We start from the raw sequence: 22,385 nt of genomic DNA, 5'->3' as shown, positions 1-22,385 counted from the left end.
CAGCCCGACAGCCCCACAGCCTCAGTGAGCGGTGCTTCGCTCGCCGGGACCGCGGGGATGGGGGCATCCCATCAGGGCCTGTCCCACCGGCCCCGGGGCGGGCACGGCCCCAGGGCCCCACGGGGCGGCGCCGGGCTCGCAGGGCCCGCGGGCACGGCAGTAACGCCGCTCACGGCTTCTCCCGCCCGGCCCCGGGTCCGGTTCGGGCCGCCGTGCCCTCCCCTCCCCGGCCCGGCAGCTCCTGCCTGAGCCGCACGGTGCCCCCGGGAAACAGCTCTTGGTGCATGCAGGGTGCCTTTGAATCGCCTTCCTGAAGCGAAAGCAGCGGCGCAGGCCAGGCGGGGAGCACCGCCACAGGCAGGGATCGCTGCATTCCCGGCTGGAGCTGCGGGATGCGCTGGGCTGCAAACCGAGCGCGTGGAAATCGCCCCAAAATCTCCTAAATCCAAGCCTAAGTGCCCCTGCTCCGTGTGTCAGGAGCCGGAGCAGGATGGTGTGGGCAGCTCCAGCCTTCCCCTGAGCGGCCCTGCACTCCTGCAGCCCTTTCCCCGCATAAATAAGTGTCAAAGGCCTGAATGCTCACTGTGCCCTGCGGTGAGCGCTGCCCTGCACCGAGCATCCCCTTTCCCCCTTCGCTTTCCCTGCCATCCCTCTGGCAACGGCTTTTGTCTTTTTAAAAAACCTAGGTGCCAAAGCCGTGTGAAATTACTGATGTTCAGTGAAATCTGGCTGAGAAGCACTCACTGCTCCCGTTCTGCTGGGAGGTCACGGTTTGTGGCACCATCACCCCACAGCCGCTGCCTCACCTGCAGGTGGCTGGCACTGCTCACCGACACAGAAGGGCTTTCTGCGTGCTAAGCAGAAAGCTTAGCAAGGGTAGAATTAATGTATTTGAACTATTTCTTTCAGATGAAGTAAGCCCTTTAAAAGCTGCTGCTACTCCCTCATTTTAGTCATCTCCACGTCCACCTGCCTTCACTTTGCTTTGGTCTGTGTGGAACTGCAGAATGTGACAAAATGGCATTTGCAAAAAGAACAAGTAAACACAGGCTTAATGAACTCATTTTACTTGCTTTGCTTTTGACTTGTAAAATAAAAAGCCTTTAATCTTGTAACCCAAATAAATTGCCATGTTGGTTTCCTCTCGACTGTACTGCAAGTAAAGACCAAGAAGGGCTGAGAGTGAGGGATCAGGAAAAGGTGACGATGTGCTCAGCTCTAGTTAAGTGACATTATTCTGCTTCTTTTTGTTTTGAAGAGTGCAAAAACAAGACGTGATGTCTGATCCTACCAGGCAGGAAACAACGGGTGGGGAACGCTGAGCTGGGTGCAGCACTTGGCAATCTTTGGGGTGCAGTGATGAGGTGTCAGTGCCTCCAGAGGGAATCCACAGGTGATTGATGGTATGGATAGAAGGGGAAAAGCCTCAGCCTCTTGACATATGGGGTTAATGGGGCAGAGCCACACCATGTCCCTCTGAAGGGACCTGGGTGTCACTGCCGCACCAGTGTCACATCCCAGCTCTGGGCAGGAGAGGTAAAAAAAGGTAAAAAATGAGGGTTTTTTATCTTCCTGGGGGTCAGGAGAGGTGTAGGTCCCACAACACCTCCCAGACTGAATGTCAGGGATGAAAGGGCTGAACTGAGGCCACCCTCTCCTGAGACAAGTTGGGCAGGTTCTGGTGATGTAGGGGTGATGAGGCAGCTTGAAAGAAAGGATAAGCAGAGCATGGTAAAAACTGCGTGAAGAAAATGATCCAAAGAGAGAAAACAAGGCTGGGCAGTTGGGAAGCTCAGGGAAAAGATGCCTCATCAGGAAGTTCACAAGAACTGAGGCAGCAGCCAGCACACCCCACCTTGTGTGTTCAGTCAGCAAGCATGAGGAAGGCATTGGGAGTGTATCCTAAATAAGTAAACACCTGGGGTTTTCCAGTCACAGGGGATGATATCACACCCACAGCATGAAACTGCACGTGGGCCATCACTGGCACAGAGAATGCTCTGTCCCTGTGCTGGCATCAGTGGTGCCACACCACAGATTTTGTCCCATCCAGTGCTGTGTGCAACCACAGCTGAAATCACACTCTTGGCAGCTTCAGTTCCCTGCAGAATCCCTCCACCCTGACCTGACACTTCTTCAAACTGCCTTGCACAGAACTGCACCATCTACTGAAAAGAAGAAATATAAAAGTCAGTATTTTTGTCTTTTGCTTCAGCAACATGCCCAACCTTTTCCTTTCCCTGCTTTTATTTATGACTCCTCTCTGCTGTCTCTGCCACTGAGGAATTCATCCACGTGTTCCCATCATTTCAGATTCCCTCCCTGGGCCAGCTAATCCCTCAGCTGTTACAGCTCCTCATAACTCACATTTTGTGAACCACCACAACTCCCACAGTGATGTCCATTTCAGCCCATTCCACACTGAAGTGGAAGAATTCCTTCCTGAGAAGGAATTAATGCAAGAGATGTAGAGATAAGTAAATTACTACAATAAAATTACCCTTCAGTTTTCCTTTTTATTCTTCCATATTTTTCCAGCAGCTGCTTAAAAAGTGATGTTCAATATTAAAATGACCTGATAACATTTAGCTCTTTGAGACATAGATATTTTATTTACTGAAAATGTGTCACTAAGTTACTTTACAAAAACATTCACCAGGCTTTGCAGCACTTCCAGGAAAATGCATAAAATTCCTCCTCTCTTTATGCAATCATTGTTTGCTCCTGACAGATGGTATGAAAGTTTTGCTCTTGACATCCATTATTGTCTTTCCCACAGGCGTGTGCTCACTGATGATGTGCTCATTGCATCACCTCCTGGCTTGGGATATTTTTTTAAAAAGCTGGTTCACAAATGAAATCCTGGGAAAGGTGAGGACAGGAACAGGTATTTCCACTTTTGCTCCTGGTTACGTGCTGTGCAAGTGATGTGATGTGTTTGAAACCCAGATGTTAACATGGTCACTGTATAAATACATCAATAAATTTGTCCAAGCTCTTGTCCATCCACACTGACTGCACTGTGGCCATCTAAAAAAACACCTGAAAAATGAAGATACATTCTGTTAGTGAAAGGGATTCCTCCCAACACCAGGTGGCACTTGCAGGGAAATTGTCAATCAGCTCTGCCACGTTTGATTAAAAGGAAGCACTAAATTGCCTCATTATTTGAAGTATTTTATATTTTATTTCACATTATAATTTCTTTTTAACAGCCAAGTAAGATTTAACTTTTTAAGCAAGGGAAAATGGGCCAAACAATGTATTGAAATCAAGTGTCTGGCTCAGCGAGGGGAGATAACCTGAGCTCAGTGCAGGAGAGAAGCTGTTGCTGCGGGATTGCACCCAAGGAGCTGCAGGCCAGCCTGGAGAGGGCTGCCTTCATGTCACACAGGGGACAGTGATGAGTGAGAGGCCAAGGCTGGCTATAAAAAGACCTTGCAGTAACTGGATAAAGCACATCTTGGCACTATTAATGAATGCAGAGGGGAGATGGGTCAAGAACCTCTTTGCCAAAATAAACTCCATTGCACTGTCATGCTGGAGAGAAGGAAGGAGCTCCATGAGCTCAAGAACATTTCATTAATAATGATTAGTATAATAATAATTATATTAATTTTTTTGTATTATGTTACATAATTTAAGTGTTTATATTATTTATGTTAAATAATTTATATATTTATATTTTTATATTCTTAATTTAATTAATTATTTAATTATTAGTCCAATGAGGCATCTGTTTTTCCCTTTTCACATCTGGGAAGAGAAACAGATGACCCAAAATGCCAGTGCTTTTTCACCAGCTTTTTTTCAAAGTAATTTCAAATTCCTGCAGTCAGAGGAATTGCTCAGGACATGTCCCCTGTGGTTCACTACTAACTACTAATATATAGACAGGTGTGTATATATTTTTTTTTAATTAGTTGTTTTTTTTGTTTGTTTGTTTGTTTGTTTGTTTGTTTTTTTTATGAAGCTATGCTGGCAGTCTGGAAATTTGTGAGCAGGGTCATGGAATATTGCAACAGCCCAGAAAGCCACTGTTGCACTAGTAAGAAAAAAATAGGAACAGCAAAAACAAAGTGTCCTCCTCCTTCAGGCATAAAATATGCAAACAAATTATTTTGAAAATGTACAGACGGGCATAGCAGAGGAGTTAGCATATCATCAGGGACATTTTTAAAACCTGCTGAAAGGCCATGAAAATTCAGAGATATGAACACTTGGGATGCTCCAAGTCTGAACTGGACTATTCTGCACATTTGTCACTGGGCTGGAAAATGTTGCTGCTCTTCCAAACTCAGGGGTTGAAGGACAACAGAAGCATCTCAAACTCTGGTGATTGCAGGGGTGTGCCTGGTTGGTTGACTTTTTGGGGTTTGGTTGGGTTTTTTTGGATGTTATTTTTAATTATAGCAGTCATTTTTTGGAGCCTGGTGTAAGGGCTGAGGCAGAAGCAGAGACATGAGACTACCAGAAAGATGGCAAGGACAATATACAGGATGAATCCTTAAATAAAAATGTTCTTTCTTGTTGGAGATGGACATAAAGAAATATTAGCCAGCAAAGTGAAGGAATTATCAGCCAAGAGCACACAGGGAGCTGTGGAGGGGGAGGATGCTCAGGGGGTGGGCACCTCCCTGCAGGGCCCCGCACTCAGCTGAACTCTGCTCCTATAAAAAATCACTACAAAATCAGACTGGCAATGCTTAAATGAATTAATTTCACTCTGGTCCCACTGCTGAGTCACAGAACTCCTGCACAGTGCCTGCTTTTCCCACTTCCCTGGACACACACCCAGGGCCCATATCCTTGTCAGAAACCAGGCATTGTGCTGGGGCAGAGCTGAGAGACTGCAGAGAAAAGACATTTCCATCATGCATTCATTTGCCTTGGAATGAATGTCCCCTGCTCATCTCATTAAAGACAGATTATTCTTGCTTTGCTCATTACACAGACCTGTCTAAAGCACTGTGTCCAAGTATGAAAAATAAAGGAAAGCTCCAGTGGTGCCATTTCCCAGCAGAGCTGATGGATTGCACTCTCCTGTGGCTGCTTTCAGCTGCTGTGTCTCCTGAACCATGCTGCTAATTTCACAAGTCAGTTACTGCAAAAATGCTAAATAAAGGCTTTTTTTTTTTCTTTTTCATTTTATCTCTAAAAATGTGCATTTATTCACATGGCAAAAATGATAAATCTCAAGATTTGAAAAAAGTGATGGCTTCAAGTCAGCATCACCCACACAACTTTCATTTAAGTCTTGCTTAGCTGAGGAAGTACTTCCAGCACAAATATTAATTTAAGTTTTCCCTAACTTTCATGACCAGCCTCATCCTGCAGTTGATTTACTTTTGCTGAGTAATACAGGATTTGGCTTTAATTCTTGAAATCATAGGAAACAGAAAGAAGGCCTGCTAAAAATTTACACCTAAAATGAAATTTTTGTGTGGTTTAGATATTTCTATTAGATTGGTTGTGCTATGTTTCCTTCCAGGAATTTTATGTCAACAAAATACAGCAGCAAAAATCACTAAGTAGGGTAAAAATCCAGAAAGATTCCTTTGGAAAAGGCGTATTTAATGCAGCTGTAACATAGGGTGGAGATGAATAAAACACTACACAACTATTAAAATAAAATAAATATATGGTTAAATACCATACCTGTTTTTATGAAACTCTGAATGAAAATCAATCATTAAGGCCAACTGCAAAAAACAAAGTTAAATAGAATTCATTGATTGTTAAGTCAACAAAAATCTGAAGAAAAATACATTTAAAACATTTAAAGTTCTTTATTTTGTTTTTCTGTCCTTTTAATCTTGCATTTCTTTATTTCAATTAAAAAAATGCAAAAAATACTTGGGGAAGAACCTGTTATTAAAAAGCTGCTATCTGGAAGAGCTTGAGAAGTTGTTTATTACATGACAACTCCTTCCTGCAATCTGTGTGTGCAGACCTCTTGTCTTCTCAAAATCTAAAATTCTACAAATCCTAATTTCTAAACCAGGAATAGAAGCATCAGTGAAGAACAGCTCTGCAAATTCTTCTTTTTCCACTAGAGGACCTTTCTATGACCAGAGGCACCAGGCACCTTCAAAGGGGCCCACAGCTCAGAGGGTGGCACAGAGGAGGATGGAAAGTGGGTACTTACCTATAAAAAAAAATCATTGATGAAGATGCACATCCTGAAACTACAGCCCTCCAGAAAGAGGTCATAGTTGACTATTCCCACAAAATAATTCAAGAATCTCCTAAAATTCATAGAAAACAGAAGCACACACAGTGTTTAGTTTAATTGTCAGCTGAGCATTAGCTTGGCCAGGCTTTCCAGAGCACACTACAATCCCTGGCAAGGCTGGAAATGCACCAAGGTCAGAGCACAATGGATTGTCAAACTGGTGATTGTCAAACTGGAACTGCAGTTCAAATACTGGGAGGCCCCGTGAGGCAAGGGATCCTTCAGGGCTGGGAGCTGAGACACACAACAAACAGCACAAGGAATAACTGGGAAGTACTTACTCAGGACTTACTCAGTGCTGGGCTGAGGGCTCCAGGGCTCCCTGCCCAGGGCCACAGAGGCACTGCCAGCTCCTGGGGTTCCACAGAGCAGCCCAGGACTTGGCCCTGGCAAGGACAAACAGGGCCCTGCCCAGGCAGGACACAGGTGCCCTGTACGGGAGCTCCTGAGGCTGCCTGGGGTCAGCTGGACACACAGCCCCTGGGCCAGAAGGTTTCAAAGCTGCCAGCACTGCCCAGGGCTCCAGGGCTTTGGGAATTGTCCACCAGGGCCTCTGCAGTGCCTCCCTGTCTGCACACCTGGCTGCTGGAGTCACTGTCTCCCTGTCTGCACACCTGGCTGCTGGAGTCACTGTCTCCCTGTCTGCACATCTGGGTGCTGGAGTCACTGTCTCCCTGTCTGCACATCTGGGTGCTGGAGTCACTGTCTCCCTGTCTGTCTGCACACCTGGCTGCTGGAGTCACTGTCTCCCTGTCTGCACATCTGGGTGCTGGAGTCACTGTCTCCCTGTCTGCACATCTGGGTGCTGGAGTCACTGTCTCCCTGTCTGTCTGCACACCTGGCTGCTGGAGTCACTGTCTCCCTGTCTGTCTGCACACCTGGATGCTGGAGTCACTGTCTCCCTGTCTGTCTGCACACCTGGCTGCTGGAGTCACTGTCTCCCTGTCTGTCTGCACACCTGGATGCTGGAGTCAGTGTCTCCCTGTCTGCACATCTGACTGCTGGATTAATTGCTCTTTAGTTACTCTAGAAGTCAGTTTATTTCAGCACCACCACACCAATCCAAGCCGAGTGAGGAGGGGTCACAGACTCCACTCACCACCTCCTCCACCTGATCCTCAGTTCCTGGCCCCTCTGAAGTGAGCAGCACAAATCCCACTGCCTCAGCTGGACCAGGATAGCATTGGAAGGAATTTCCTTCATTTCAGATGTGAAGAGTTGAAGCTCTTGGATTGCATGAAATGAGAAACAAAGAGTTTTAAATGATTTATTTGATTTCTCCACATGATCACAGTTATAGTTTTACATCAATAGGGTCTGTTACTACTTACAAACAGAATGCATATTAAAATGAAAGCACTCCTTTCTTCCCCAGAGTTACAAAAGGGGTCTCGAGCCTCCCCAGAACAGAAGCTTCTTGTAAGCATAATGATTTTTGAAGTCTTTAACAGTCTGCATTCAAGACCTAATTCTAACAGTTTAATACAACTCAAAGCTGATTTAAGTTCCTAGCAGGAGATAGGCAACCTCAAAGTGACTGCAGACTTATAGTAATGCTAATTTACACACTATGTACAATTTAGAGAATTCTCTGTTCCCCCTACTGGTCCCATTTTCACCACCCCCTTTTCTCTTTTCTCTTTTCCAAATTGAATCTTGTTATTGGTTCCACTTTTCTTTGAAATATATACACGAGAATCCATTTTGCAGGCAAGAAGTGCGATGGTATTTTACAAGGGAACAGCAAAATGCATGCTTAACTGCAGAAAACACACAGCTTCATATGGAACAGCAAGTCAACATCTAGAGATTCAGTGTTTAAATATCTGCTGACTGTCTTTCAGCTCATTTTATCAAGAAACAAGAGGCTTCTGCTGCATGCAGTACATGATGGGAAAATCATTCTACACTGTATGTTAGACTCTTTTTGTTTTAGCAATACAAGATGCACATTATATTAGGATGAACTTTGATTTTTTGTTTTTTACATTGTTTTACATTTCATTCTTAACTTAAAAAAATAAAAACCCCAAATATATATTTGATTGTTGTCCCAGAAAAGATTTTTTTTGTTGTTGCCACACCTTCATTTTTTACATTTCCCTTTCATTTGTTCAAATCAGCATTACTGCTTTGCCACATTGTTTATGGGAAGAGAGAACCACGGCCACTCTATGCAGTTCTGTACCAGTTAGTAATTGGAAATGGCACCTAAGAAAAAACCCTCTCCATTCTACTCCTGTCTGCAGGCTGAAGAATTCATTTTAATTCATTTTCTTAACCCCATGCAATGTTAAGTGCTGGATATCTCCTACTCTAAGCATGACCCACACTGCTCTAAGCAACTGTTGATCAAGGATGGAGTCAGAGAGGTTTTACTATGACCCTAAACAAGCAGCAAAGGTCTGGAGACTTGTGCTGACACCAAGACACATTTGTTTGGTTGGAGTACATAGAAACACACAGTCTAAGAAACAAAAAAGAACAAAACTAGGGGGTAAAAAAAGTCAAGTCCACTGATTCTCCTCCTTGACTTGAAAGAACAGTTTCCAAATGCTGTGCCCTCAGGTGACGAGTTCTGGTTTGTAACCAGCCTCCAAATGATCTGTGATTTCACACTCCCTGCACACCCAGGGCAGGCACAGCCTCCTCCCCAGTGTCCATGGAACCATGTGGAAATGTTCTGTACATGCACGTTTGTGACATCTCCTCAACACTTTGGTTCACAAATACATTGCACATGGAAAATCAGTGGGCAAGCATTAAACTGTGGCTCACTGTTCAAGCACAGAATACTTAGATGTAACTCTAATTTAAATGAATGAAAGGGTTTTTTAAGCATAAAGCAAATGCAGATCTGGGAGATTTAACATCTTCAGTGTTAATCAACACAGTGAGTCAGATTTTCCTCTCCACTGCTACTGCATATTCTGCCTTTATTCCATATACAGAATTTTACTTCCATTATGCCTCTGCATCTGAAACAAGTACAGACTCTGTCACCCAGTGAAGAGGAGCTTTCTTACCTCTGTTTTAATTAAAAGATGCAGTTTCTCAGAGATGTTTGCACCTAAATGGTTCTTCATCTTTTCTGGAACAACCTATAAATTACAGTTAGACTCTACTATTGGTACAGATGTATGAAGAAAAGTCTACATATTGAAATATGTTATCACTTTACTTCAACTAATATCAACAGGAACACTGATATATTTTGCAATTATACAATATGTAGAGTGTAGCCTCACACTACTAACATTAGATGACATGCAGACAGTTCTACTTTCCCTTATAAGAACAGTATATATTTTTTAAACTGCAAGGAACAGAGCCTCAGGGGACCCAGGCGAGCCCTCTAAAGGTAAGCCGCAGAATTTAGAATAGAATGAGTGACACAGAAAAATAATAATCACTTGTTTTCTTTTCATGGAGATCATTCTGAGGAGAAGGAGCAGAAGGGGAAAACATATTGCACATGTGTGAAACAAACGTGGACTGCTGGAAACAAAAGGCTAAACTCTAGATTGCTGTATTTGCTCTCTGTGGAGGTGAACAAAGTGCTCAGTTTGCAGTTTTGCTGGTATTGTGGCATCCATGGTATGAAAGGGGAAAAAATGACTGAACCTCTCCCATCCTCCCCACGCTAGAGATGCCATGAACAAGCCAACAGGACAAGTCACTCTGTTGCTCCCATGTTCTCCCGATTTGGGACACTTTTATTAGTTTGTTTTCTGTTACATGGAAACCTGACGGGTTGGAGCTGTGATTACTTTTACCCATCTCTCACTGGAACTTTTTGCTCATCCTCTTCAAAGTTTGCTTTTAGGCTGGTACAGTTTTGCAGTTGTGATTCCTTTGTCTCTACTGTTTAGGTGTTAAGTCCTTGCAGTGGCTCAAAGTGCTGAAACTACAAAGTAGGCGCCATGGATAACTTTGTACAGGATTTCGGGATACAAATTGTAGAGAAATTTGCAAATTGTTTGGTTACAACACATAAGCAACAACAGCACAGCCTATTTTATGTGATGTCTTGCAACTAACTGGACTATGGAAGTGAGGGTTTGAGCATAAACTCAGCCTGCTGAGTGCTGGGTGCTTCAAACTAACAAATGTGATGAGTAAAAATGGTAAAGCCACTTCGTTGCTAGCACATGGCTACATGGAATTACAGATTTTAAATTTTTTTTTTAATATATATATATATATATATATAAAAAAACCCTATACTAAATTCTAAAACAAACCTTCAAGTTTTAGAGCACTTCCACTGGAAACACTCTGGACTAGAATTCAGCTTTGCTGGGGGTAAAAATGAGCAGTTATGGTGAAGAGGAACCAAAGTAGCTGAGAAGGATGGAGGTTTGCCATTTTCATGTTTGAGATGAATGTTTTTGCAGTGTTTACATGCACCTGGCGGAACTCTTCCCGTGTGCTCGTTCAATCCATATGCTTACAAAAGAAATGTGGATCATGTAAATTCACAGTTATCACAGCCTTTAAAGTGTCTAAGAACTCGTGTGACCAATGCTTGGAGGTGCCCTCTGGTAGGTGGGCACCCTCCATTGCTACGGAATAATTACTGCATCTTAACGAGTTTGCTTACCTGAAATAGCAGAGCAGCTCTAATACTGATTACGTATGATATCATCGTGTTAATAAAATAAGGATTTATACAAAGCAGTATTGGACTACAACATTTAAATGCTATGTTACTTGGCACATTTAGTAATGATTGCTTAGAAATCTTAACAAGTCCAGGGGACTTGTGATGAAAATACTGAAATGTTTGAAATTGGTTTCTAACGTTTAATGTTTTTGGTCTACTCTTTCATATGCTATTCATCTATTATACTGTCCTATCAAGTAAGTGGAATTCCTTGTAAAGTCTATATTGCTAGTTTTGTGGACTGAAAAAATTTCTTTCCAAGCACAAATGTTAACTATACAGTATATATATATATATATATATATATATATATATTTATATGTATATATTTATATTATATAAAGTTTACTTACGTACTTTCATCAACCATATCAGGTCTACTTATTTTTTTTGCCCATTGAGAATAAAAGAGCAAGAATGCAACACTTGGTTCTGTCTGATTTTTCTCCCTGTTTTTGTTTTTTTTTTCCATAGGCTAGCTTTTCATTATGTGTGTAAAACTGTCCAGGAGTTTGGTGTAAAAGGTAGCTTTCCTCAGATTCAGCAAGCAGCACATTTTCAAGGCAAGTTTGGAAATAAGAACTAACCAGATGGCGGTGAAACATCTATCCAGTAGATAAGTAAAACCAGTATGGCCTGGGCTAACTGGAATTATTTTATTTAGTAACAGCAAGCCTTTAAGCTCATTAAACGGCCTAGGTAAAAACTGACGGTGTGATTTTGTTGCTTCCTGTAAGTGCCTTTGCAGCTGGGTTTAGAACTAGAGTCACGAGGAGGGTCTTTAGGCCTAGACTATGGTGCTGATGCCGCTGTGTTTGGGCTTGGTGCTGGAGGCAGCGGGTGGCGGGGGCGGCCCGTGGTGGTGAGGGACGTGGTGTGGGGCGTGGTGCGGGGCGTGCGGCAGGTACGGGCCGTGCCCGTGCCCGTGCCCGTGCTGGTGGTACTGGTGCGGGTGCGGGGGCGGGTGGTAGTGGTGGTGGTGGTGGTAGGGCGGCGGGTTCTGGTGGCAGAACTGTGCGTGGTGCGGGTGCGCTGCTGCCGCCGCGCCCTCCACGTGGTGCGGGGGCTGCGCGGCCGCGTGGCTCTGCGAGGGGGGCTTGCCCCTCTTGCTACCGAACAGGGACCCTAGGAGTGAGGAGGAGTTGGGCATAGTCTGGTGAGGGCGAGATGGACACTCTCGGGTTGATGTAGCTCTTCGGCGCATGTGAGGACTGCTAATGATGGACCCCTAAAAAGAAATTAATAGAAAATAAAAATTAAAAAAAAATCTTGAAATGTTCGAAAAGGAAAAAAAAAAAAAAAAAAAACGCAAAAGTTCACACTGACCCACAAACTCCTCCTTTAGGTTTGGCATGTGTGGATTATGTTAGAGAGTTCCAGGGGAAATTTTATCTCCACCTTCCCTAAGTGGCCAATGGGGCACTCATGGCCCTTCTTGAGGGATGTTAAGCACTGGGTGATTTTCTCTCAGTATTTTGACATCAAGAGACATGACTTCAAATTAAAAAAAATGTCACGGGAGAGCAACATGATATAAGACCTATGAGTGTGTTTTTAAAGGAAAAACATGTTTTAAAATACTGCAAAAAACACCATACTTGCTTTTTTACCACCAAAAAAAAAAAGCGCTACATTAAATGCAACCTAAATAGTTCAACATACAGCAGCAAATATTATAGTTACAGCTCAGATTTTAAAATGGTATTTAAATCTTTATTTATAGCAGTTTTCCACTACTATACATGACAGTGCTGCTTCTCAGGCCTACCTCTGCATTTTGTGTTAAATGGAACCATACCATTTTTGCCACTAAGATTTCTATGTGCTTGTCTTATTCTGACCTGTATTCCATCATTCTCTATTATTTAGCCTGGAATTTAGTTGCTGAAGTTCGGGGTTTGTATTTTTAAAGAGTTACGGGACACAACAGTACTTAGGCAAAGTGTGCTAGATTTAAACTGTAATCTACCTAAAGCGAACACAAAAAAAAAAAAAAAGAGAGAAAAAAAAGAAAAAATCTGCAAGCTGAATTCAGAGACATGAACAGTATATATAAATGGTTTGAAGATGAATGAAATCTCATGAAATCCACATTGAATTCACCTATCTGAATAATTTTTTTATCCTCCCATGCCCTATCTGTGCAATTCCATGGTGTCATGACTGCATACATTTAGCAATTGAACTCGAAAATAAGCAATGGGGATGGAGCATGACAGTCAATAGTTGTAGCTAAATATCAAACAGCAAGAACAGTGTACTTGGTAACAAAGAGCAAGTGGGCTTTTAAGCTGGGACCAGACTGAAATGGTGGCAAAAGGACACATCATATCCATTTAACCATGCTTGCAGGAACAAAGGGAACAAGGTTAGCTCAAACCAAAAATGGCATTGCTCTAAAACAAGCTGTCAGTGCTTTGTAAGCTGGAAGAATACAGAGTGAATAGCCTAGGCATGCATTTTATTGATGGCAGGCAGGTTATATATATATATATATATATATGTTAGAAGAAAAAAGAGCAAAAAAATATGTATGTATATAAAAGAAAGGTTTGAAATGCACATCATCACATCCAGCTAGACATCAGGAACTTCCTACTTACTTCCATATTGCTGTCTAGCGATCCTGCACTGCTGCGTCGCCCACGCTTGCCTGCCCAGGACATGCAACAGCAGAGATTAGAGACTGTGACACGACCGGCGCCCAGAGCTGCGGCCCCACAGCCCCACAGCTTTGGGGCCAGCAGGGACTGCAACCCTCTGCACTGCCTGCGGTTCTGGGGGGCACTGGGAATTTGGAGAGGTGGTGGTGTTGTTGGGAATAGGCTCACATGAGCGGGGTGTGATGTTGTTGGTAATTTGCACAACTCTCGAAGTAGGTGTGTTTGGGCAGCTGGGTTTAGTGCGGCGCTGGTGATGCTGAGCAGCGAGGATTCTAAAGGGTTTGGTTTCCTGGAATCTGATCGGCCATGAAGGTGTTTTTTTTCTTTAAACATTGAGATACAGTTGTGGGGTGGCATTAACTCAAATGCAAAATTTAATGCTGAAATATTCTGAACTTCAGTGTGGGGCACTGTGAGGGGCATCGCTTTTATCACTTCATCGGTTTTATCACTTCATTGGTTTTATCATTTCAATTTCAGCTTTGAACCTCAGTGGATTTCATATAATCTTCTTTCATGAGGTTTTAAAAAAACTAAACTTAATTTTTGATCAGTAAATCTGGAATCTGTCTTGACATTATGGCTAGATTTTGTTTGTTTAGCTGTGCAGTGCTTTATCTTTAAGCAGGTTAGATTTGTATTCCAAGAGTGTCAAACTGCAAAAACTTTTGCCTAAACCCACACGTGAAACTCCAGACTGTTTCCCTAACGATACAGAAAACCTTAGTGGCTGTATAGGACACAGGATCCCAGATTTTCTTTCTCACTTCACAGCAGAGAAAAATAGCATCTGGCTGCAGTGGAATCAGAGATTTTTAGAAGACAGCTTGTGGAGCTTTGCTTTGAAAAGTTTCAGAACACTTTCCTGGCAGGGTGCAGAAACAAAGCTGAGCTTTGAGGAGCCCTCCTGGTGCTCAGAGCTTCCCTAAAATCTGCACGGCTTTAGAAACCAAAGCTTTCTCAGCACTCTCTCCTTGTTTTCCTGCAAGGCCAAATAGCAATCTCCACCCTGCGCTGGCATGTTGCTGCCTTCAGAATCTTCTACTCTGAGAAGTAGTTTTGGGGGAGAATCTGAGGATTTCAGCATCACTGAACCAATTAATGACGTACACTCATCACAGACACCCCAAAAGCACCTGGGATCAGAGCTAGGGAGCAGTGGAACTGCTCATAGGGCAATTCAGATTACCCAAACGATCAGGATGATCAAAAACTACCACCTGCTGGATTTATAAGCATAACATTGACCTGGTTGGTCACAGGACACTGCCCTGAAACAAGTTTCTCTTAAGAGCTACAGTTCCAGGCTACTGGAACATTTTCCACTCTTAAAAAGAGTTGCTCCCCAGTACAGCCCCCTCTGCAGTGACATTAAATTGAGGGGAAGGTGTTTGTGGTCAAGGTGTTGTGTTTGACTTGTGAAATTTATTGAGATTTGGAACAATTCCCCTGGGTGGGCTCTTTGTCAAAAGCTCACTGCTTCTTCTCCTGCTGCAGTTTTAGCCTCAGCCAAAGCAGAGCTGTGCTATCTTATGAGTCCTCCCAAGAAAAGCTGGGTTTGTTCATCCCTTATTTTGACTCCGAGTCAGGTTTGATATTTTTCTGCTCTGATAACAGGATTAGTACTGATTAACACTCCAACCACTCTTGCTTGCTGATGCAAACACACTGCAGCAGCCACCTCAGAACTTAGCAGTCAGGGTTGCAAATAAGACTGAGAGCTGACACAGGGCATTAAATGTGGCCAAAATGAAGGAAAACACAACAATCCAATGCCTTTTGCATATGGCAGGAGTCACAGTCTGATCAGATAACCACGGACACAGTAAATACGGACAGAGAGCGACAGATGGAATTTTGCTCAGAATAATTCCAGGGCAAAGTAGTACTTGCAAAGCCAAGAACAAACAGAAAAATCCTCCTTAAAATGCCTGTGATTTCCTTCAGATAGGCACTATTGCTGTGCAGAGGCTTCGTTCATTTTCTTAAAAACAAACCAAACCCAATTCTGTGCTGACATGCAGTGTGGTGGGTTTACTCAGTAAATCCCCTGGAGCATTACCCCTGCCAATGTGTGTTTATTCCAGACTGTTCCCTGTTTGGGATAGCATCCCATCCCAGAAATGCCTCCCTGCAGCTCCAGCCTCACATGCACCTCAGGGAAATTCTCAACTAGAATTGCATCTAAGCATGTACGGCAGGATAATTCGTAGCTGTGGTGCAAAGCAAGGTGGTATTTATCAAATCTGAAGATTAGTTTTGCTTATTATATTATGCTTACTTTAATTTTTTAAGGCTGTTAGGGTGGACTTTAATTTATAAAATTAAATTTCAGTCAATTTAACCTTATCTGTTAGATATTAATATTCCTTGTACGAAGTATCTTTAACTTACACAAGTCCACAAATGAACATATGTCCCACATATGAACATGCATTATATGGGTCCAAGAATATTTCAAATTTATAGTAGAAATATGAAGTGATTACAAGGTTTTTACAAACTTAACCATGCCAAAAGAATATTGAGCTTCATTAATAAAAGCCATTGCACCTTGCAGAATGGATGTGTGCAGGACACATCACAGGATGTGTGGTGATCTCACAGCTCAGGCTGCAGATCAGCTCAGTACATGGAAATATTTCTCACTGCTCCTCTGTAGCTCTTGAAACTCTTCTGGGCCAGTGAGATAATTGATAGCTAAACACTATCAATGATTTGATATTATGACTTTGTATTATGATTTGGCTTTGAGTGTCTTGGGGGAAAAGCCTGGAAAAATGTTTTAAATTAAATTGCTCACTCCAATCATTAGAGAGACCACTTTTGAGGGGGAAAGTACTCTTTGTCACATTTTCATCTTGTTTCTGTGTGAAACCGGTAGAATCTTAAGATCTCACACTGAAACAGAATTATTTTAATCCTGGAGATACTTTTTGTTTGGTTTTGCAGTAATCTTTTTTGGTCTGTGGCTGTTTTAGACAAGCCCAGTTCCCAGTAATAGGAACCACTGGGCCACCCTCACCTGGGCAGTACTACCTGGCTGTGCCAGATGGGGAGTACTGAGGCAAACAAGAAAATTGCATTTTTTAAACCAGTTCAGGGTGTAAATATTATTCCCACTTTACAGGTTTGGGGATGTGGGAATAAAGTTTGAATTACACTGTAAACTCAATGTAAAAGCACTGGGTCCCCCAGCAACTCAAAGTGGCTGGAATTCAAATTAAAGAACCTAAAATCAGTCCAATGGGACTGTTTCTGGGAGAAACAGAATGGGAAACAGACCAGTCCAACCCTTCCTGCTCTGCTTTAGTGACCAAATCATTCTTTCTGTGGAACAATAGCCATGAGGGGACATCACACTTTTCCCATCTTTCTGTAAACTCATAAAGCTCAGATTTAGATGGATTAAAATTTGTCTGGCTTCTAATATTTTTATAAAAATTAAGAATTTCAAAGTCTGGAACAAATAAATTCAGTTCTTCCTTGACTATAGCTCAAGAATGTTCAATAAAAATGAAACATTTCTCTTTAGAGAAAAATAAAGCTCTAAATATTTTTAACATATTCGCATCTTGAAACACTTGGATGCCACATTGTGTTTTATATTCCATGGAAAGAACTGGCAATGCACAAGGAACAGCAGCATCTCTCAAGTGAAGAGATCCTCAGCACACCCTTCCCACAGCTGGGAGTTGAGCTGTTGTGGCCAAGGCATGGAACCACTCGCAGGAAAGGATTCCTGATGGACAAATCCTGCTTTCTGTGCATTCCCAGCTTAGGAGCAGAATCAGTCAGGGTATCAGCATTTGTTAGATCTCAGAAGCTTCTGAATTGTCACTCAGAGAAATTTAGTCACTTTCCACAGCCTCCATTTACTGGGATGTCTGGGGGACAGCAACGGATTGTTTACTTAAATAATTCTGTCAAGTACCTGTGCAGCCAAATGCTGTTCAGTCACATTTCCTTTCACTGAAAAAAGTTAAAATTTTGAGTTTGCAACGTTCACTGGACATTTAACTGCCTTCCTGCGTAAATATGCAACCAGGTCATTTTCTCATGTTTGTTAGATTTATTTCTGATTATATGTAGAAAGGGTATCTCTAAAAATCCCCTTTCCTACAGGCCCACACACTCCTGTTCCTCTTCCTTGTTCATCCTGTGCTTCATCCACAAAAGGATTTGAGGCAACCTAACTCAGACCTGTTTTAGAGAAGCAATTTAACATGGGATAATCACTGGGTGCAGTATCTTCCTAACTGAAAGAGATTTCTTTGCTTTTCTATGGATTACCTCTCCCACATTAAAAATAAAATTATCCTCACATGCAAGCTATTCCCTGAGAGAAGGCAGGGAAGTTATGGATCATCTCCCTGAAGTCACTCCACCAAACAACAAAGCAAATAACAGGCTGGTTGTTTCTCAAGTCATTTGCACTGCACAAGACCAAACAGAAGCTGTCCATAATTCTCAGCTATTTCAAGTTAAAATTAAGTTTAGTTGGGTTTAACAAACTCATTGATAAACCCTGCAGTCTGTGAGTGATTTCTAGTTTTTGTCATGGAAAAAGGTTATTTTTAGTAATAAGCATGCCAGTTGTAGGCATGCCCTGTGAAATGTGTTTGTGATTACAAATGCTGGTTTGTTGAATTAAACCCATAATATGAATTCAAATACATGGCAGTGTTTGAAAGAGAGGGATGAGTAATTCTGATGGAATGAAAAAATTAATCAGAAATCACATTTAAGGGTACAGATACCCACTGAACTCACATATTGACAATATGGTAGTTCTCATTCTAATGAAATAAAAACAAAACAACAGAAAAGGATGATGGAGTATCCTCAAATCTGAGAGATAAAAGTGGTTAAGACTAGGGCTTGATCTAAAATCCACTGGAGCCAAGCAAGCACCAATATTCAACTTCAGCCTGATTTTGGATCAAGGGCCTAGGTCTTTTTAATGAAGCACATGGAGATGTGAGTATGAAAGCCTAAACAGAGAAGAAAAGAATTGAAAGAGCTCACTCTCTACATATTTGTATGCACATACATATACCCACAAAACACAGGCTATCATTTCAGTTTACAACAATTTTATTTACTGCAGTATAGCTAAAATCTCTTCTTTAGTTAAAAGAAAAGGAAATAGGTAAGTAGTGTCTACTACCAAAGACATACAGAATATTGAAATTATGACTACACTGTACATCATCACTGCAACTGAAAGAACAAAGCAACACAGCCTAGGAACTAAAAAACAAAAAAAACAGAGTTGCTACTTTCTCTGGAAGTACTTTCAGAATAGTGGACATAGTGTTCAGATAAGTTCTTGTCAGTGACAGGACTCTCTAACACTGAAAGATTACATGGCTATGCCAGGTGTGAGGCAAACCATCAAATAAAAACATGCCCAACTTCCCCTGGCTTGCTTTGGCTAAAAAAATCACATCACCACTGCTTTCCAGTCTTTAATCAGTTAATAAAACTTAAGACTCATCAGTGGTTTTGTGGGTTATCAGCATCCTTGTCCACTAGGGCTTCTTTGGTTCTGTTGCCAAGAGGACTTCACAACAACCTCTTTTTGCAAGAATTAGGAACTGTGTCTGAGTTACAGAACAAGAAAAGGGCATCAGGGGCACACTGGTGATACACAGATCTAGAAAGAATTTAGTAGGGCTTCACTCAATTTCATTCATCCAGGTGGTAACACAGGTACACTTGAGCACAGCATTCACAGAAAGTGCTCGTTACACAGAGACCAGGAGCTTTCCTTCCCTTTCTAGGCCTACTCTAGGAGGGGGGAAAAGCAAAGGAGATGAAAAAAAAAAAAAAGAAAGGAAAACTAAGTGAATCGCTCCTAGCACAAGTCAGTCACTTCAGTTTTAATAAAAACTTACAATTTTTCCTCTGTCTTCACTGTCCTTTAAAAGTTTCTATAGCAACCTACAACGGCTTAAATGCTTTCAAACAGTGGCCGCTTAACAGAACAAAGGTTAAAAAAAAAAACCAAACAGAAATTAACCACGAGCCGGGGCTGGACGGGGAGAGTAAGGAGCTATTTGGAAGTGTGAGATTCCAGCACTGCTGTTTGTGGAAGCCCAGAGCGAGCTGGGCTTTGCCGGCACGCTGGAGGCAGCGGTGCGAGGCGGGGAGGAGAGGCAGCGCTTACCTGCTTCGGACAGGTCCCGCAGGGAGGAGCTGAGTGCACTCCGCTTCAGCCCCTCGCCGCCCGCGTAGCTGTCGTCCAGGCACGCCCGGGGCAGGCTCCCGTTACCCGAGTCCTTCTTCAGGCTGGAGCACTGCGACATGCTGGGACGCACCACTCCCTTCTGCTTCTCCAGCTCGGCTGCAACACACACGGGGCTTTTTACATTGGTGGTTGTGGGCATGAAACGAGCCAGAACATCCCTTGAGACATAAACTTTAGGGACTTGAGAGATTTTAGAGGAGCTAAGATTATAGTTAGAGATAAGCTTTATTGGAGTTAATTAAAATAAATGGGTAGGCCTTGATGAAGTTAAGAGTTAGTAATTAACTAATAATTGATTGCTTGTCAGCACGATGTTTGGTTAGCTGGGTTTCTAATGAAGAATACAGAAACTGATAAATAGCTTTTAGGAACATAAGACAATTACAGGCCTCCTCTGTTCTAAAACCAATTGAAGGCAGGGAATGGGAGTTCTACCAAGGGTTCATTTGTCATATTTGCATTGAAAAGGTAGAAAGGTCAGAACGAGTAAGACTTCATTTACTCCCTCATTTTGGGACCCCTCTCCATGAAAGGGACCACCGACCCATTTCGAGGAACAAACGACGCATGCTTAATGGCTTTTGAACTAACCAGCATATGGAGAATGGGATGTGCCAAAGTTATGAATATGCATTTGGATTTGGGGTATTCAATACTTGTATAGATAAAAGGACTCTGTAATCACCTATAAATTGCAGTGTGTATTTGGGAGCTATCCCACAATAAACATACACTTTCTAACTCTAAACTGTCAGAGAGTTTTGTCCATCACAGTTGGAGATTGGTACTAGATCAATATCTGTATTTTTAATAAATCACCCTGTGCCCAAAGGCAGCTTCACCCCTCTGCCCACAGCTGGATGTGGAGCAGGGCCTTTTTTTGGAAAATGGGATAAAATTTCATCTTCAGACACTCACGGGACTACCAGCAAAATGTATCAGTTTGGACCATGACTTCCTTATTGACTGCTGGAATTGTAACACGGAAATGAAGAAAAATTCAATGAAGCTTATTGGAAGGGTCTTCATTGGGAATTTCAGTGTGAGGTAAATTCCCCCTAAAATTCCTAATTTGTGATACAAATCACAGATCCACCTCTCCTCTGTCCACATAATCCCTAAAATTCTTACTGGAATTTATAGTACAAATCACAGACCCAGCTCTCTTCTGTCCAAATTATTCCTAAAATTCTTGCTGTAATTTATGCTACAAATCACAGACCCAGCTCTCCTCTGTCCATTGTTAGTTGCAGCTTGTCCAAGATAAATTCCACTGCAGCTACACTGCAGTAAATAGGAGTCAATGAACTCAGCTGGGGCTTAAGCCATTATTGGCTTTTTCCTCCTTCTTGAGACAAATTTACAGAAAAACCCGCATTATTTTGAACTTTTAGGGAGTTCTAATATGTTATACACTTATATTATTTTAAATGGTAATTTTTAATTTAAAATTTAATTTTTCCAAGGGCACTATTAGTTTCTATTATTTTGATAGGCTGGAAAATGCTCCATTATATGTACCTTTGTACTTACACTCTATTCTGTGCTTTTCCATTTCTTGAACTTCTGCAATTGATTCCCTCAAATCATCTGTAAACTTCTTCCTGTCCTGAGGATTTGGTGCATTGAAATTTATGAGTACTTTGATATCTGCTCCTGGAACAGCTGATGTGAGCCGAATGCCATTGGGATAATCTGGAAGAAAAAGGCAAGAAAAACTAAGCTCTGATTATTACAATTACTTTTCTTTTAATAAAAATACCCACCAAAACTGAAAGCTTTTAGTGGTATTACCACAGAGGATACAAAGTCAGAGAAATAGAAGTCTGACAGCACAAAATTAGAATAAAAATCCCTAAGGTACATTGGAACAGCTTAACTGTCAAATACTGAACAAATATTGAGAGATATCTTTATGAAGCTGCTACCCTTAAGGTATAATATGCATTATATATCAAAAACAGTAGGAAAAAAAAGGCAAAAAGCTAAGGGGATCATTTTTCTTTCATGGAACAGATCCCATGACCTACCTTACCCACTTGTGACCAAAACTTTGCTGAGTGTAAAGACTACTTGAAGACATTTCAAATGCTACAAATTGTCTTTTACTTTTAACTCACCATTTGCAGGAAGAAAACACACAAACAGGTACATTTAGTATTTCCTATTGGATTGTGCTCCCTGTACATCCTACTTTCCTTTTTTCTTTTAAATAAAATTAAAAGTATCTGTGAAATCATATACTGAAGAAGTAAAAGGACTGATTTGGTTTTTTCACCCTTCTTTGGACCCATATTATGGACTTTTAATAATAAAAGGCAGATGTTTCAGGAAACTGTCTTTGCCTCTTTTCTAGGTGTACTTCTGAATTTTAACAGCTGGTCAAAAATATCTCCTGGTTGAGACAGAAGGTTCATTTACAGAAAGATACTCAGAATGAAAATATGTTCTGCTGTAGAAAACAAATCAGTCTTTGCTTGAAGCACGGACCTGGAGCAATGGGGTGTCAGCAAACCTCAACGTGTGCATTTTAACACAATGTTTTCTTCTACTCAGCTGCCTTCCCCT

At 42.0% G+C, this 22,385-nt stretch overlaps 1 protein-coding gene across 7 annotated transcripts in view; it reads right to left on the bottom strand.

The window, feature by feature from the left end:
* Nucleotides 1-7,488: 7,488 nt before the first annotated feature.
* Nucleotides 7,489-22,385, bottom strand: part of IQSEC1 (IQ motif and Sec7 domain ArfGEF 1) — a 287,396-nt gene continuing 272,499 nt past the window's right edge. For 3 of the 7 annotated variants that reach the window (XM_059856069.1, XM_059856075.1, XM_059856072.1), the window contains 4 exons: nucleotides 21,339-21,512; nucleotides 19,737-19,913; nucleotides 13,505-13,554; nucleotides 7,489-12,129 (listed from right to left, as the gene is read on the bottom strand). In XM_059856069.1, coding sequence (XP_059712052.1) covers nucleotides 11,689-12,129; nucleotides 13,505-13,554; nucleotides 19,737-19,913; nucleotides 21,339-21,512 — 842 coding nt within the window. In that variant the 3' untranslated portion in view covers nucleotides 7,489-11,688. The remainder of the gene's footprint in view (nucleotides 12,130-13,504; nucleotides 13,555-19,736; nucleotides 19,914-21,338; nucleotides 21,513-22,385) is intronic. The other 4 variants (XM_059856070.1, XM_059856076.1, XM_059856073.1 and 1 more) reach the window with 2 other exon arrangements.

This window comes from Haemorhous mexicanus, chromosome 11 (assembly GCF_027477595.1).
Source record: "Haemorhous mexicanus isolate bHaeMex1 chromosome 11, bHaeMex1.pri, whole genome shotgun sequence".
NCBI classification, from domain to species: domain Eukaryota; kingdom Metazoa; phylum Chordata; class Aves; order Passeriformes; family Fringillidae; genus Haemorhous; species Haemorhous mexicanus.
This window is presented reverse-complemented; position numbering and strand designations above follow the sequence as displayed.